General features: G+C 38.5%; 1 protein-coding gene across 3 annotated transcripts in view; it reads left to right on the plus strand.

Moving 5' to 3' along the window:
• Nucleotides 1–18,709, plus strand: part of PLXDC2 (plexin domain containing 2) — a 416,578-nt gene that overhangs the window by 208,356 nt on the left and 189,513 nt on the right. For all 3 annotated transcript variants that reach the window (XM_065921072.1, XM_065921071.1, XM_065921073.1), the window contains one exon: nt 2,409–2,555. In XM_065921072.1, the coding sequence (XP_065777144.1) occupies nt 2,409–2,555 (147 nt within the window). The remainder of the gene's footprint in view (nt 1–2,408; nt 2,556–18,709) is intronic.

Consider the following 18,709-nt stretch of genomic DNA (forward strand, 5'->3'; position numbering starts at 1 on the left):
TTTAAATTATGTAAGTTTGATGTATAATGATTTAAGTGTTTCTCTTCTTAAAAGGGAGTCAGAAGAAAGAAAAATCTTTTTTGATCCTAGGACAATAAAAGTATTAAAAATTTAACTGTTTAAAAAAATTGAATGTAGCACTAAATTCTCCTGAAAAAGAAAAAAAATGCTACAAGTAGATTCATCTTAGAGGTGTTATTTTAAATAGCAGTCAGAATCAACACAAAGCTTATAACAAGAATCAAATATGATTACCTCTATCTTTGCTTGGCATAATTCTGACAGACTCTCAATTTTAGGGTAAAAATGGTGCTTAAACAACTCTAGGGAAAGAGCAAAATAAACTGATGAAATGGAGAAATTTCAAGCGGGTCAAGGTTGTAAGTAAAATATACTTTTTTTATCTTCTAAATTAGAAAGTAAAATGCTTTAGGCAAATTTAGCTAGTACTGAGTAGGTTCTGAAAAAAGAATAAATGTTTCTCTTTTTTTCCTACCTTTTTTGAGATGTAATTGATGTGTAACATGGTGTAAGTTTAAGGAGTACAACATGCTGAGTCGATACACTTATATATAGCATTAGCTAACATCTCCAACATGTCACACTATTACCATTTCTTTTTTAGTGGTGATAACTTCTAAGATCTACAGTCTTAGCAGCTTTCAAGTTACTATATTGTTATTCAGTCACTTAGCTGTGTCCAACTCTTTGCAACCACATGGACTGTAGCACTCCAGGCTTCCCTGTCCTTCACCATCTCCTGGAGCTTGGTCAGTCTCATTTCCATTGAGTCAGTGTTGCCATCCCACCATCTCGTCCTCTGTCATCTCCTTCTCCTGCCTTCAATCTTTCCCAGTGTCAGAGTCTTTTCTGATGAGCCAGCTTTTTGCATCAGGTGGCCAAAATATTGGAGCTTCAGCTTCAGCATCAGTCCTTCCAATAAATATTCAGGATTGATTTCCTTTAGGATTGACTGGCTTGTCCATGGGACTCTCTAGAGTCTTCTCCAACACCACAGTTCAGAAGCATCAATCCTTCAGCACTCAGCCTTCTTTATGGTCCAACTCTCACATCCATACATAACTACTGGAAAAGCTATATAGTTACTCTCAGTTCAGTTCAGTTTGGTCGCTCAGTTGTGTCTGACTCTTTGCAATCCCTTGGACTGTAGCACGCCAGGCCTACCTGTCCATCACCAACTCCCAGAGTTTACTCAAACTTATGTCCATTGAATTGGTGATGCCATCCAACCATCTCATCCTCTGTCATCCACTTCTCCTGCCTTCATTCTTTCCCAGCATCAGGGTCTTTTCCAGTGAGTCAGTTCTTTGCATCAGGTGGCCAAAGTATTGGAGTTTCAGCTTCAGCATCAGTCTTTCCAATGAATATTCAGGACTGATGTCCTTTAGGATGGAATGGTTGGATCTCCTTGCAGTCCAAGGGATTCTCAAGAGTCTTCCCCAACACCACAGTTCAAAAGCATCAATTCTTCTTCACTCAGCTTTCTTTATAGTCCAGCTCTCATATCCATACATGACTACTGGAAAACCATAGACTTTGACTAGACAGACCTTTGTTGGCAAAGAAATGTCTCTGCTTTTTAATATGCTATCTAAGTTGGTCATCACTTTTCTTCCAAGGAGTACATGTCTTTTAATTTCATGGCTGCAGTCACTGTCTTCAGTGATTTTGGAGCCCCAAAAAATAAAGTCAGCCACTGTTTTCACTGTTTCCCCATCTATCTGCCATGGAGTGATGGGACCAGATGCCATGATCCTAGTTTTCTGAATGTTGAGCTTTAAGCCAACTCTTTCACCCTCCTCTTTCACTTTCATCAAGAGGCTCTTTAGTTCTTCTTCACTTTTCTGCCATAAGGGTGGTGTCATCTGCATATCTGAGGTTATTGATATTTCTTCCAGTAATCTTGATTCCAGCTTGGGCTTTGTCCAGCCCCGCATTTCTCATGATGTACTCTGCATACAAGTTAAACAAACAGGGCGACAATTACGGCCTTGACAATATACATCCTTTCCCTATTTGGAACCAGTCTGTTGTTCTATGTCCAGTTTTAACTGTTGCTCCCTGACCTGCATATAGTTACTCTGTAATAGAGTATTCTTAGCTAAAATCACCCATGCTGTGCTTTAGATCCCCAGAACAAATCGTCTCATTGCTGGAAGTTTGTACCCTTTGACCAGCATCTCCCCACTTTACCCCTTTTCAGCCCCTCATCACCACCATTCTCATCTGTTTCCATGAGTTTGGCTTTTTTAGATTCCACATGTAAGTGATATCACAAGGTTTTTGGTATTTATCTTTCTCTTGCTGACATTTCACTTAGTACAATACCCTCAAAGTCCGTTTGTATTGTCTGTGTTCTTGATGTGCATTATTTTCTATCATTACAGGAGGACACAGATCATAATTACTATATATCTCGGATATATGGTCCATCTGATTCTGCCAGCCGGGATTTGTGGGTGAACATAGACCAAATGGAAAAGGACAAAGTGAAGATTCATGGAATACTGTCCAATACTCATCGGCAGGCTGCAGTAAGTACTTTGACATTTTGAGTTTCTTTTTTTTTTCTGCTGTGAAGAAATTTTTGCTTTACCTAACATACTGACATTGTTTGTTATGATCACTTTTCAAGTATATTTAGTTCTGCATTTGCAGTTTAGATTACTAATTACAGATAAGATGTTGTGGAATAGGATAAAGAATTATTTTGAGAAGCCACTATTAATTTAACCATTAGTTAATTAATTATCCACTGATTTCTCCAGTAAGTAGAATGAGTTGCATATTCCATTCAAAGTTGAGATTTATCTTGATACTTTTCAGTTTTCTTGTCATCCATGCATTTAGACAACATTTTTAATATAATTGCATTAATTCACAATCTTCCATTTTATATGAGTTTATTACTCTTAGTCTCTGAAGATGATTTAACTAGACACATTCATGATTCAAATAATACATGTAGACTAAGTTACATGTGGTAAGCGAAGAAGTTTAATATAAAAGAAAATAATCAATTAAATCTAGAAGGCTCCAAATGTACTTGAAGCCCAGGTTTAACTTAAACCAGTGGTGGTTCCTTAAACAGATAATTTAATTCTTCTGAGGCACAGTTTCTGCATCTATACAGTGGAGAGGACAGGAGATATTAAAGCAGGTCTCCCTTAGCTTACATGGTCACTGAATCCGTGTTCTATGCATCAGGTTGAATGCCTACATGGATTAGCTTTTTTAAAAATTTTCTTTCTTTATTTGTGGCTCTGCTGGTTGTTTTTGTTGTTGTTGTTGTTGTTGTTGTTGTTGTTGTTGTTGTTTTTTCTGTACGAGGGCTTTTCTCTAATTGTGGAGAGCTGGGGAGACTCCCTAGGTGTGGTGTGAAGGCTTCTCATTGCAGTGGCTTCTCCTGTTGCAGAGCACAGGCTCTTGAGTGGGGCCTCAGTAATTGTGGCACACGGGTTTTGAAGCCTTGTGGCATGGGGCATCTTCCTGGACCAGGGATCAAACTCATGTCCCTGTCTTGGCAGGCAGATTCTTAACCACTGAACCACCAAGGAAGCCCAGCTTTTTCAGTTTTCACAGCAGTTCTATAATTTAAATATCATTTGCCATCTAGGTATTGCATATAGGAGAACTTAACCTTGGAATAACCAGCCTCTCTAAGGTTCTCATGCTAGTAAGTGGTATGACTCAGGTGCAAACCTAGGCAATCAGTCCCTTGTTCAAAATGTATGTGTAAAAGTTACTACTCTTGGTTCTCAAAATATTCTTTGATAATCATTCTGTCAAAGATGATTCCTTATTTAACATTTCAAAAGTTATTTAGTTTCATTGCCACTGATTACAGTGGTGATCTTACTATCAGTGAAGCAAAGTCCTGTTCAGTTTAGAAAAATGTGCAGAGAAAACAAAATAACTTTAATTTTTCAAGTGCAAATGCCAGATATTATTGACACAAAGATAGAACTAATAAGAGTAATGGCTGATCTGATTTACAGAGGCATTAATAAGATAAATATAAGATATCAAAAATGTTGGCCAACAGCCTTCATTGTGTATATGTAAATGTTCCTATATCAGGAGATCACCTTCTAACAGTTAAAATGGAAATTAATTGTATCATGATACTTCATTGAAGTTCAGAAGCAGATGAAGTAGCCACCTCCCCTTGCTGAATTACGTCATTCCTTTTCCTTTGCATATTCAAGCAGTCTCAGAGAAGATGACAGATTCAGAAATGTTTCATCGTCTGGCTTAGAACAGATCTTCAAAAGAAGATAAAATAAGAAAGATTGGATTAAGACCATGTTTTTCAGGAATGTATTGCATTTGACAATCTTCCCACAATATCACAGTCTCTAATAATATATACTTCATAAGAGTTTGAACATTGGCATATCCACATGGAAGTTCTAGAATATGACCTAGTTCTGGTGTCAGACACTGTGAGCAATGTCTGTAAGCAAAGGAAGAATTTCATCAGTTAAAATGCTAGCTGATTTCATTTTAGACTTTCCCCTATGTTTTCCCACAGGGGAGGTAGTTCGTGTGTCTTGTCTTTCCTTAAAGAAGATTTTTTTTCCTCTTTGGAATAGAGTTTGGTTGCCTCATAACAACTTTCTGATAGTTTCGAGAAAAAAATATGATGTAAAGGCCTATTTTTTTTTTACTGTGATTGTGAGAGTGACATTGTTGGTTTGAACACCAAAGATTGGCTAAAACACAAATGGAAAGACTTGAGCTTGAGCTTGAAACTTATCTGGTGCTCCTTGCATTGATTTTTAAATATATATCATTGATAGAAACCTTTATTTTCGTTACTGTGCCATTGGTTTTCCGTGAGAATCTAAACCATTATCAAGAATTTATTCCTGCTAGAAATTCGTCTTGAATCTACTTTCCCTATCACCACCAACAGAAAACACACACACACACACACACACACACACACACACAAGCATTCACGTCCAAATACATATTAATAAATTCAATTTATAACAATAAACTTGATAATGTCATTTAGTTACTTTTTTTTCAGGAAAAACTTGTCATTTAGACTTTTTCATTTGAATAGTTTTATATCTTGGAGCTTACAGATTTTCTTACTAGAATATTTTATAAAAGTTTCCTACATTATTTATTTCAGAAGTATGATTGTTACATATTTGTTTGAAGATTTCCAAATTGTAGACAGTGATCCATGTTTCACTATTTCTTCCATTGGCCTGCTCATCTTTCCAATCCTGCCTTGTTCTCTTAGCTCCATCTCTATTATGCCAGCCTTGGAGTAGAACCAGGTTTTAGAGGTGATGACAGAATTGCAGTGTTAAGGTAGTGTTATGGCCAGGGACTCAACAATGCCCACATGCACCCTCTTTCCCCACCCCTCTCCACACACACAACACAGACACTCAGCCACAGCTACTGTCCCCTCTGTGATATTATTGAGAGGCTTAACCCTGAGGGAAAACAGCAAATGGGAAACAATGATCCACTTCATAGATTAGGTTCCTGATATAATCATCAAAATCCTTGATGCAGAGCTTTCTGGTAGACTTCCCAAGTGGTGCTAGTGGTAAAGAACCTGCCTGCCAATGCAGGAGAAGTAGGGGATGCAGGTTCAATCCTGGGGTTGGGAAGATTTCCCCGGAGAAGGGAATGGCAACCCACTCCTGCATTCTTGCCTGAAGGATGCCATGGACAGCGGAGCCTGGCGGGCTACAGGCCATGGGGTCACAAAGATGGACACGACTGAAGCGACTTAGCTTGCAGGCCCCCTCTGGAAGTTTGCCTGGAAACGGGACTTAAGTTTAACCTCAGGGAAGAGGGGAGTTCCTTAAGTCTTAACACCAAATGATGAAATTTGCATACCCAGCTCATTCTTTCTGTCAGCCAATTAGACAAAAGAAGAGAACAGAAAGATCTAGCCTAGGGGAGACTCAAGGGCCCGCTGGTTAACTCACCCAGCCCTGGGCAAAGGGAAGGAAGTTAGAGAGCTGAAAACTGGGAAAGCTGCCCTTCCCACTTCCTCCGAGGGGGCCAGAGGAAGGTACAGGAGTGTCTGACCTGGAAACGTGACTTTGTAAAGAATATTGTCCCCTTCACCACTATCATTTATAAATGTGGTCTGAACAATATTTGGGGATCTTGGATTAATTTTCTAGAAAAGGAGGTATGTTGGATATAGCGTAACGGTTGTCTCTTTTCTCCCATCCACAATACTATTATGCTGTCAGAGTAAAACTTATCATTTAATTCACATTCTTCACGTGCCAAAACACCATGATTTCTCTTTCCTTTAATAATGTAAGCTAAAATTATTAGTATTTATATTATATATATATGTATGTATGTATATATGTATTACATACATACATATACACATATATATGTAGTAATTTGATTACATGTTCCTTCAATTTCCCCTTTGTCCTTTTTTGTTTAGATATCTCCATTGTTCTTTTCGGGTTAAATAACATTTCTTAAATCATATTTGCAGTAAAAACAGATATTAAAACCTAGTTTTCCAGTTGGACACATTAAAGGAAGAAGTGTGTCTTCAAATACTAGTTAAAGGAAAGCAAAAAATTGGCATAAGTCCCTGTCACATGACAAGCAATGAGTCAGCAGCACCTTACCTTCAAATACTGTACTTATTTGGGTTTTTTGTTCCTTATTCAAAGTCCACAGTTATCAGGTTGCAAACCTAGAACTTTCTGACTACAAACCTGAGAACCAGTTGAAACTTCTTTTTTTTTTTTTTATTTCTATGAGGACCTTCAAATGCCACAATTTTGAAATTTTCTTCTGTACTTCCAGTCCATATAATTTAATTTATTGCTGGACACACAGTTTGATTCAACAAATTAGATTCAGACAAATTAGAATTCATTTGTCTTTTGAAATCACAGTTTGTGAAGTTCTGATTCACAACTTCTACAGAAACACCATTGTCCCAGTGGAAGGAGTCTGGGGTTACAGAAGTTATAAGACCTTGACTCCAAAACTCATTTTCTCAGATTCAGGCCTCTCTGGACCTCGATATTATAACCTAGAACAAAGGGGAAAGTGCCTGCTTTGGCTCTCCTCCAGTGTTATTTCAAGAATAAAAATGAAATGAATATGAAAGGACACTGAAAACATCAAATAACAATGAGGTAGTAATGAGGTAGCATTGTTGTTTGAGTCCTAATTCTTCACAACAAAACATATTAACCCCTAAATACGTTAATACCTAAGTAATCTCTAAGAATCTTTTTCTATAGATAGATATGTACCTATATATTTATATCTATATATCTTTAAATAATTTTTTTTGCCAGGAAATTGCCAGTGTGCTTTTTGTCAGACATAAACATACCCTGGCTTTAAATTTTTTCTTTAAACTATCTTTCTGTGTATTAGTGAGAAGATTGATTCTTTATATAAAAAACACTATCAAAATGAAATGAAGTATTGCTCTCCTGTCTACAATAAAGCTGGTAAAATTTTAGATGATACTGGTACAGTTTTGATGGTAGACTGTTTTAAAATTTTTAAATTGGATTATTCTCTGTGGGGATCTTCAGACTACTCAAATATATACAGAAACCTTCATTAAACAAAAATTAGGCTTTCTAGAGGTATTTTCTTTTTCCCCAGGAAAATAACAGTATTTTGACTTGCATTTGCATTGGTCTTAAATTTGCATAATGTTGATGTTGGGAGAACTACATTCGGATGCTTGTGGTGACTTTAGTCAATTGTTTTTGTATATTGCAGAATTCTTTTTTTTTCTGTGCATTAGAAAATCTGTTGATAAGTGATTATTTTTCTAAATTATTAACTCAAAAGGCAATTTAATTTGCCATCTCTATCGGGCTATTTTCTACACCACACATTTTGTCTATTCACAGTATTTAACAATAAGTTGCTTTTATTTTTATTTTGACTGTTAAATAAACTTGCTGCGTTTTCTCTTGTGAGTTGTTTCATTTCAAGTAAGACACACGTCTGGAGGAGGAAATGGCAACCCACTCCAGTATTCTTGTCTAGAAAACGCGTGGACGGAGGAGCCTCGTGGGCTCCAGTCCATGGCCTTGCAGAAGAGTCGCAGACGTCTGAACACACAGGCACAGACACGCACAGTTCGTCAGCCTACCCTTACTTGTCTTCATTCATGGGGTTTTTCTGTAGTTTAATAACAGACTAGGATAAGCTGTGTCTGCACAACTGTTTCTCCAACTTAATTTTTGTTTAATTAATTCACTTTACTGCTATCATACTGAAATGATAAACTTTGAGAATAATTATCTGTCCTGAAGAAAGGTTTATTTGAGGGCCTTTTATGGAAAAGAAAGGCCTTTCCCCCCGCCCCCCCCATCCCACAAAACCAACCTGATGTCAGAGTGACTGAGTTCCTCTGCATGCCATGCAGGTTAGCTGGTCTGCTTGCCCCAAAGCCAGTGGACATGGAAGGATCTAGTCCCTCTTCCACAAATGGTGTTAATGACTCAGGTTAAACATTCCCATCTAATATTTTAGTAATGGAAGGGACTTTGGAAATTCTTGAAGGTAGTGGCCAATTTTTATGCATATTCCTAACCTTTGTTTTCCAAAGCAAGAACATACCTTCTTTTTAAAAATCATCCTTGAGTTCATCATATTTCAGTTTAATTTCATCCCATTTCTCCATGTTGTATCTTTAGTAGAGGACAGGCACCATTCTCTCCATAAAGTTAGAGTCATAGGAAGTAATCGTACATTCTCTGTTGCCAATGAAGACTGTAAAATAATTCTGGATATTGGTAACTATCTACTCAACTTTTTAAAGTCACAAGTGAGGCAAATACTTGGAGGTTTCACATTAATCTTCTATAATTAGGAGCTGCTAAAGTGGGATCCCACAGTCAGGCAGCTGTGTTTCAGGTAGAATAAATAAATCCATTTACTCCTATCTTTCATCCTATATTGTCTTATTAGACCCGTTTTTAATCATCCTTTCCGATCTCTCAAGGACCCCATGAAGACTTAACAAGGGTTAATTTTAGATAACATGAGTGTAAAACATATTCTCATCCTGAAGTTATTAAATGATAAAGCTTCCACAGGACTCTTTTCAAGGAAAACATTTTGTAGCACAGAAAAGTTAGCAAAATATAGAAGGAATATAATGTTCCCTAAGAGTAAATACAAGTAAAAGCAGATAGGTGTAAGTCTTGTGGAAAATTTTAAATTGTAGAAGATAGAAGACTTAAGACATTTTGGAATTGAAATTTCCTGAACAAGTTAGTATTCTAGTATCCTTTAAAAATATTTTTTGTGTCTGTTTTTGGTAACTTTATTTTTATGCATTTCTTCATACTAAATTATAGCCTATGACTTAGGTGGATGATTACTCTAGGTGAAATAGTCAAGATCGCACACTGTTTGTTTATAAATTGGCTTCCCATCAGAACATGTGTCGTGCCTGAAATTCCAGCCCCAGAACGAAGGTGTCTCATCCTTTCCTCACTGAAGGTGCTCTGTTCCTATGCCAATGGGACCAGAAGTAGAACACTTTTAGTCACTCTCAATGAGTGATAAATTGCCAGGAATTTCTTGTTATGCAAGCCAGTGTCTGAGACAAAATGTCAATAAGTTTCACTCCTGATAGACAGGCTGAGTTTAGCCACTTGAGTCCTGATCCCTGCAGGACCAGCTGTAGGGTGGGTGGATAAAGGAGCAGCTCTTGGAAGCTGTGTTGAGAGGCGTCAATTTACTTATTTTGCTTTTGAAAAATCCAAAAGTTGGCCACCGTGGCAAAATTTTAAAAACCAGTGAATCTGCCTAAAAGATATAGGAGACTCCTTGGATTATTGTAACTTTCATTTGAATTTATTTCCAAATAAAAAGTTAAAAAAATAAAATAAAAGAGGGGATGTTAGTGGAGGAGGATGAAGAGTTAAAATTGGACCTGGCCTAAATTTTCATTTCAACCTGTGGTCAAGTTTTGAATTATTTAGTCACCTTTCTGCTGAGATTTGCCTACACTGAATTCCAAATCCTAATACCCTGCCTGATGTGCATAGAAACCAATACTGTGACGCACGTGTTTGAGAAAGAAAAGGGCTTTATTGAGAGGTTGACCTGCAGGGAGTCAGGCAAGGCTCAAATCTGTCTCCCAGATTCAAGGTTGTGGCGACATTTAAGGGGTCAGAGGAATTTCAAACTTGGAAGCTGATTGGCTAGTCTCCAGCTGCTGGAAGCTGAAGGACTTCTCGCTTCGTAAAGGGCTCCAGTGGCAACTTACCTGTTCTTTGAGATCTGTAGATTGAAGTTTCTTGGTTGAGGGCCGGTCTGGAGACACCGGTTCCTATCTTGCACATGCACACTGCTGTAAAGTAACCCAGGTTTTGATTATTCAACAGCCTGATTTAAGGGAGCAAAACCAGTTTAAGCTGGTCATGTTTCAAGCTGCTTCAATGTCAGCTGAGGGGCAGCTTGATAGAGTGTATAAGCATGTCGACTTAGAAGCAGGCTGTCTGCACGAGAGTCCCCACATTTGCCGGCTAAAAGCTGGGTAACTTAAAGTGATTTTATTTTATGTTAATCATTTCCCTCAGCTGTAAAATGGGAATGCTGATAGTACCTACTTTCCATGATTTTCACTAGAATGGAATGATTTATTAATAACATTTGTACTATGCTTAAGTCGTGGCTGCTCTAGATGACTGTTAGGATTGATACTAATCACTGTCATACAGAAGTTTTAAGTCTAAAACAATCATTTTCCAGTGACAGGAAAGAAGGGAGGACAGATTATGATCCACTGAGACAAGCAAGGGCATTTCCAAACTGTCAAGGGTAAGCTCTTAGGAATACATTTCCTGCCCTGTTTGAGGGTCACTGGTCAAGGAAGCAGCCACCATGCCCTTGTCCTCAGGTGTACTGAGGCTGCAAAGAGCTTTTGCAAATCATTACTTTAAAGGTGCTCCGCTAGGAGGTATCTCTATCCTTTCCTGCCTTAAATGGAAAATTTCAGGTCAGATGAGTGCTAACAGGCAAAGTGAGATGATGTTATCCAGAATCAAGTCTATTTATCCTTTTAACCCATTTCACGCTTGTCAAAGCTTCCTTACAGCACTCTTTTAGAGTTTCAAAGACCATTTATATGACACAAACTCGACTTTCCAAGTGGGGTTTCTGGGGCAGCCTCAGGAGCACTGGGAGCTTGTTAGAAATGCAGAATTTTGGTTCCCTCCCCCCCCCCACCCCCAACTATCCAGCAGCAGAGTCTATTTTTAACAAGAACTAAGTGATTGCCGTGCACACTTAGGTTGGAGAAGCCTGGTAGAATTACTGCCTTGTTCTTAGAGCGGTGTGGAAAATCCAGATGTGACCTCTGGGTCTCCCCTCCCCCACTGACCCTCCCAGGGCTCCTTTATAACATCCTGTTTTTTTTCTTACCCTCTGTGTCCTTAAACACTTATGCTCTGCACGCTCCCTGAATGGTAAACAGTCACATAACTAATTTGAATAATTCTCAAAACATGCAAGTATAGGCAGGCAACCATAAGCCAAGTGTTGCTGGGAACCATGAAGTGTAAGAGATCAAAAGATATGATGTTCACTCAATCTTAAATTCATATGAACAAGCATTGGGTAACTGCAAAATGTTTATATGTTATTTTTCTAATTTACATGTAACCCCATGCAGTGTCATTCAATATGCAGGGTTAATTAAGTTCTCTGTTACAAAAAAGTGCTGAAGCAGTTAGAATTTCTAACCCAGAAAATCAATTCAGTTGATGGGCTTTATTTCTGAAAGGAGCCACTCCCTTGCCTGTATATTTGCATATTGATTAGCCCCTTTTCCTGAACAATTTGATCTTTTAATTAGGTTTCCAGTGTTTTCAGTCACTGGATTAACGACCCATATCCTGTTCACTCCCCTGCAAGAGTGAGAGTTTGTTTAAAATTCCATTTTGTAAAAATTCCACATGAAAAAAGTGGTGTGAAGCATCCTGCCCACAGCAGCTATTTTGTTCCTGGCAAATACTCAGCTCATTTATGGCCTAGAAGCAGGATCTTACTTTAGGATATATAAAACAAGCTTGCATTGCTGTCGGCCACATGGAAATGCCTCTCCATAGTACATTTTCTCTCTCTGGTAGTTACTTGTTGTGGAAACTTGTTAATTTAAATCTTTCTATCCGTATCTACATACATATACATGTATATCAAATTGAGAAGTGTTAGTCACTCAGTCATATCTGACTCTTTGTGACCCCGTGGACTCTAGTCCTCCAGGCTCCTCTGTCCATGGAATTCTCCAGGCAAGAATATTGGAGTGGGTAGCCATTTCCTTCTCCAGGGATCATCCAGATCCAGGGATCAAACCCTGCTCTCCCGCATTGCAGGCAGATTCTTTACCATCTGAGCCACCAGGGAAGCCCATATACTTATATTTATATCTTTCGGTTTATGTTACTTTTATAAGTAAATATTTGTTAAATAGGTGAATAAACCAGTTAAAGGTCATTATCATTGACAATTGTAAAATAAATAAATAAATGCTGTGTAAGTTTAGAAAACAGGCCCTTGGGTCTATCCTTGGCAGATAAGAAGTGGAAGCATCTAATCCTCAAATGTGCAAAATGAGTAGTTCAGGCCGTTCCCATCATCCGGTGGCAAGAGATCACCATGCTGGCGTCAGACCTCAGTGGTGCGCAGCCCACGACGGCTCCATCCAGCCCAGCGCTACTACTCTAGTCCCTGTGAGTTCATCAGAGGAGACTGCTCTGTACCTTCCTCACATTTTCTTTTTGCGTGTGTGGCTTTAGCCTCAGGCATCTGGGAGCTCTCTATTTCTACTGTTATTAAATTTTAAAGTTTACTGAGAACAAAAACATCAGTCACTGACAATGTTAAGAGTACCAGGTAGAAAATGGCTATAGAAGATGTGATGATAGGTAGGAAAAGGATCACCTAGTATAAGGGAGAGAGAATGATGTCCTATAGTGGGCAAGATTTAGGAGTTTAGAGTCAAGCATGTTTGGATTGAAATCCTGGCTCTACTGCTTCTGGTGCTTTGAACTTATTAGTTTTCCTTTCTTATAAAGTTTGATCAAGGGAGATCAAACCAGTCAGTCCTAAAGGAAATCAATCTTGAATATTCATTGGAAGAATTGATTCTGAAGCTGAAGCTCTGATACTTTGCCCACCTGATGCGAAGGGCCGACTCATTGGAAAAGACCCTGATGTTGGGCAAGATCGAAGGCAGGAGGAGAAGGGGTTGACTGAGGACAAGATGGTTGGATGGCATCACCAGCTCAATGGTCATGAATTTGGGCAAGCTCCAGGAGATGGTGAAGGGAAACCTGGTGTGTTGCAGTCCATGGGGTCACAAAGAGTTACATATTACTGAGCGACTGAACAACTTGTCATGTTTTGTTTTGAAATAATTTCAGGCTTATAAATAAACTTGGAAAAATTATTGAAGAGTTCCCATATAGCTTTCAACAAGCGTCCCCAAGTAGTAACACTTTATATATTCATGGTATAATTTCCAACACCAAAAAATTACCATTGGTGTGATACTCTTAACTAATCTACATGCTATATTCACCTTTTGTGAACTGTCCCCAAACTATCCTTATTCCTATCTGGAATCCAATATAGGACCCACATGGCCTTTATTTGTCAAATCTCCTTATCGTACCTCCTCCAGTCTATGACACATTTTCTGTCTTTCTTTATCTTTCATGAACTTGACATTTTAAAGAGTCTTCATCAGTCTCTGTACAGTGATCTTGATTTGGGGTTTGTTTACTTCTTCTTCATGGTTAAATATGGGTCTCAATTTTTGGCAAGAATACTAGGGGAGGGACTTCCCTGGCAGTCCATTGGTTAACATGCAGGCTTTCATTGTCCAGGACCCGGGATCCATCCCTGGTGGGGGAACTAAGATCCCACAGGATACACAGTGTGGGAGAAAAAAAAAGAATACCCAGGGAATGGCATTTTGTCCATCATCATGCATACATACCTGATGCCATCACGCCTCCTTACCAGCATGTTAACTTTGATCACCTGCTTAAGGTGATGTCTACCAGATTTTGTTTCTTTGCTATAAACTTACTATTTTTCCTTTTCTAATTACTAAGTGTCTTTGGAGGAGATACTCTGTGCATACAAAACATCTTCTTTCTTGTCATACTCTCACCTAGTTTTAGCATTCATACTTGCCTAATGCAGACAAAATACTTAGAATAATGTCCGACACATTAAAAGCTAATTCCATTCTTATAACACCAGTAAATACACTAGTTATGATCATTTCAATATAACAAAAATGAAGCCATCATAATGTTTCTGTGGAACATAATGTCTAATTGTGATGTGATTCTATTACAAAAGCAGTTTGCCTCCATTGCTATTAGAAACAACATATATCAAATCATTTCCATCTCCTAATTTCTAATAAGAAATCAGATAAGGAGCTGTTATTATTTAGGAAACTAGTTTTAAGGAACTTTTGCTGTGCTAAACCCTTCAGGTACATAATACAATGTTAACCATCATTGACTCCATTGACTCAGTGCTTATGAAGGTCCAGGTGTCATTTGGTCATTTATTCAGGTATTTTGGATGAAAGCCAGTATCATTAGAAATAGCCATGTAAATAAAACAGCATGTATTTTTTTCTTTAAATTTTCAACTTCTCCCAAAGTTATTAATATAATACTTAATAATATTTGGCATCAAGTATTAATAATACTTGGCATCATCAATAAACAAACTGAAAATGCTATGACTCCAATTTACTTGGCCTAATTTTTTGGAAAAATTAATGCAAATCTCACTTTGTCAATCATCACCATCATCATCCCACCTATTTAATAACTTCAAGATATAAACATGTGCCCTGCAAACATGAAATTATTTGAATGATTAAAAATAGCATGTTCAAATACATGTATAGAAATGAACGATTAACCCATGAATTTATTCTTAAATAAATGGACACCAGCTATTTTCTCTGGACTCGTTGCTGTCATGAACTTGTTAGATCAGCAATTACTAGAGCTTGTTATTGTTGTTTAGTGGCTAAGTTGTATCCAACTCTTATGTGACCCTATGGACTGTAGCCCACCAGGCTTCATGGGATTTCCCAGGCAAGAATACTGGAGTGGGTTGCCATTTCCTTCTCCACTAAAAGATTAGTTATTACTAATTTTTTCCCCCACAGGCTGCTTTCATCAGAATTATACCTTACAAAGATGAAATGGAGGCTAGAGAACCATAAGAGTATAACTTTACTCCTGTAAATAAGAAGCTGTCTTAAAACAAAAGGCATTTTTTATGAATGACTTTCTCAGTGGTTTTTAGGATTATAAATGCACCCACTTCAGATTCTTTAACTCTTATTAGGAGGTTTCTGTCTTCAAGGTCTTGAAAGCATTGATTAATTAATTTATCTTTGTAATACCACTGAGAAATAGGCAAACAAGTAAAACTGAAGCAGTGTTTACATAGGATTATAATTCTTGTATTATTAAAAAATAATTAGCAGAGATCATAATAATTAGAAACCAGATGGCAACAGGCATAAGAAAAATATGTAACAGAGGCAATAAGAGATGTGGACGTACTTAGTAATCTATAAGAGGGACTTCCCTGGTGGTCCAGTGGTTAAGACCCCCCCTTCCAAAGCAGGGGTTTGAGTTCCGTCCCTGGTGGAAGAACTAAGATTCCACAAGCTGCGTGGCATGGTTGAAAAAAAAGGAAATCTTTAGCGTGGCCCTAATTTCCTCTGATAGTGATGTTGTCCAGGATTTTGTTTACCTTTCTGGTTGCAGAAAAGTTTTTGTTGCATAGTCAAGTTCTAAAAAATTTTAATGATGTGGTTAAAGGATGTGTAATTAGTGACACAGCAGGTCTTCTCACACATAACCAAAATAACTCTTCTTCCTATATTCATCATCTCAGCTAGTGGATTATGGTCCACCAGTCACCTAGCTAGAAACCTGTTCTTTATTCTAGACTTCTCTCCCTCACTCCCAACTTTTGTGTATGTGTGTTCTCAGTCGTGTCTGAATCTTTGTGACCCCACAGACTATAGCCCTCCAGGCTCCTCTGTCCTTGAGATTTTCTCCAGGCAAGAATACTGGAGTAGGTTGCCATTTGTTTCTCCAGGGATCTTCCCAACCCAGGAATTGAACTGGAGTCTCCTACATCTCCTGCGTTGGCAGGCAGATTCTTTACCATTGGAGCCATCTGGGAAGCCCAACTTTATGTCCAATTAATTATGATCCTTCCAGTTTTACTTTCTACGTATATTTTTACCCATGCTTTTCACTCCCATGCCTTCAGGTCTCATCTGAACTAGTGTCTGGTAATCCCCTTTGCAGAGCTTCAGTGCATCTCCTCTGGTTGAGGTGTCCTCTTCAGGTCCTTACTCTGCTCCTGCCTGGTCCTATTAGTTTCTTCTTCCGTGTTGCTCTCCTGCATCACCTTCTTAACTCCTTGAAGGAAGAAACTGGTTGGGCCTTACTCTTTGAGGCCCAGCCTTGGATTTAGTGCCTGGTATAGATAAGGTGTTGAATCAATGATTTTTGACTACACGAATGAATGAATGAATAAATAAAACTCTCCTCTGGCTTCACCAAATACCAGTTTTATATACCATGAAAAGAAAGTGAAAGTAGAAGTTTCTCAGTCATGTCTGACTCTCTGCAACCCCAGGAACTGTAGCCACTGTCGCCCATCAGGCTCCTCTGTCCATGGGATTCTCCAGCCAAGAATTCTAGAGTGGGTTGCCATTTCCTTCTCCAGGGGATCTTCCCAACCCAGTGATCAAACCTGGGTCTCCTGCATTGCAGGCAGATTCTTTACTATCTGAGCTACCAGGGAAGGAAGCAATAATTATCCAACTACCCAGGGGTAATTATATGGAATATATAATAATTTAGCTTCAAAGAGTCCCATAAACTCCTAGTGCTTAATCATTTCTGTTTGTTTTAATAACTTGTGTGGATGTGTTGCTCTGTGTGTCTGTGTCTATATGTTTTGTAAAGAGGGATGATAATTTTCAGAAATTTGCCATTAAGTGTGATACCCCTTATTACTTTACTTTCAATATTTCAGTAATTAAGAGCATTGCCTTTGTTGTGTTTCAAATCTGGGTTCAAGTTTTGGTATCCCCCTTGGGCCATTCTTCCCTGGAGAAGGAAATGGCTACCCACTCCAGTATTCCTGCCTGGAGAATTCTATGGACAGAGGAGCCCGGCGGGCTTAAGAGTCCACAAGGTTGCAAAGAGTCTGACATGACTGAGCAACTGACACTTTGGGCCATTCTTAACCACTCTGATACTAAGTTAGTTTCACTTTGAAGCAGTTAAAATCTGAACCCCATGTGATTGTTTCCTGTGTACATTCATATAGAGAGAATGCTTGGTGAGATAGAGTAGGAGGTGTAACTTTGCAGGAAGTAACAGTAGGACTCTGAGGATGTGACACTTTGTGGTCCCTCTTGATGCTTTGCCTCACGTCCCTTCTGCATCCCTGAGCTCACTGAAAACTGAAACTATGGGAGGCGGTTTCTAGGATACTAGCTAACATCCCAACTGAAGTGCTGTGTCTCTTCTTTCTGCCTGAGAGTAATCCTGGGGAGAGAATCATCTGCCCGCTGTCGATGAACAGGAGCTCGGAGTGGATGGATCAACATAGCAGCCTCCTAACCTCCAGTGAGATGATTCTGACTCATGTTTTCCCTACTTTTCCCAGAAGGTCTCCAAGGGAGATGTGGCTATAGTGGTAACACATCCAGCAACTGTGACTGGTTGTTCTCTTTTCCATGTCTCACTTTTCCCATTTCCTTAGCACATGCTTCCTAGGATCACCTTCCAAACAAATCATCTGCTGTAAGTCCTTATGTCAGGTTTAGGGTACCAAGGAAACTAGGCCATGGCTTGAATATGGGAGCCATGGCCAACCAAGGTTGAGAGATCATTACAGTCAAAAGAGACATCATGTTGAAGAACCAGAGCCCAGGATTAAGGGTGGCAGTTTCAAGGAAGTAAAAGTTGTTCTAGAAGGCTGGCCAGTGTAGAGAACGTGAAGGGAGAACCATAAGATAGCCGAGACCAATTAGTGGTGGGTCTTAAAACTCATTTTCACTATTTTTGCGTGATTCCAGGGTCAGTGGGATTCTAAATTGAAAGTGATTGGATTGGGGAGTGATATTCTAGATAGTATAGAGAAAAAAATTCCAAGGAAAATGGAACCAAGACACCTGTAAGCAAGTTATTAAGATAAAAGTGACCTACACTTAGGGAAGGGTGTCAGTAGTACCTGGAGATTTCACAACTATTGAGAAGGTAACACCTTTATTAATTGTCATTGGTATTAGTACAAAGCAGGCCATGGTGATAACTAAGGTAAGCTGGTCATTTAGACAGTAAACAGGGAGACATTTGAATCATTGATATTGTGCTTCAGGATAATATATTAGCAATTTTTTCTGTGAGAACTTACTATCAAAAATAGTCTTTAACTTATGTATTTGTTTATCTCAGTTTGATTCTAAAAATATTTAAATATTTGTTGTGGCTGAGAAATTGTCATATTCTTCTGGTTCATCTTTGGTAGTAATTGATAGAGTTTGTTAGTGATAGGTGTTTAAACGAAACTCCTATTCTGGAGGTGAGAATGCCAAAGGACTGTA

The sequence above is a fragment of the Muntiacus reevesi genome, chromosome 2 (genome assembly GCF_963930625.1).
Source record: "Muntiacus reevesi chromosome 2, mMunRee1.1, whole genome shotgun sequence".
Classification (NCBI taxonomy): Eukaryota; Metazoa; Chordata; class Mammalia; order Artiodactyla; family Cervidae; genus Muntiacus; species Muntiacus reevesi.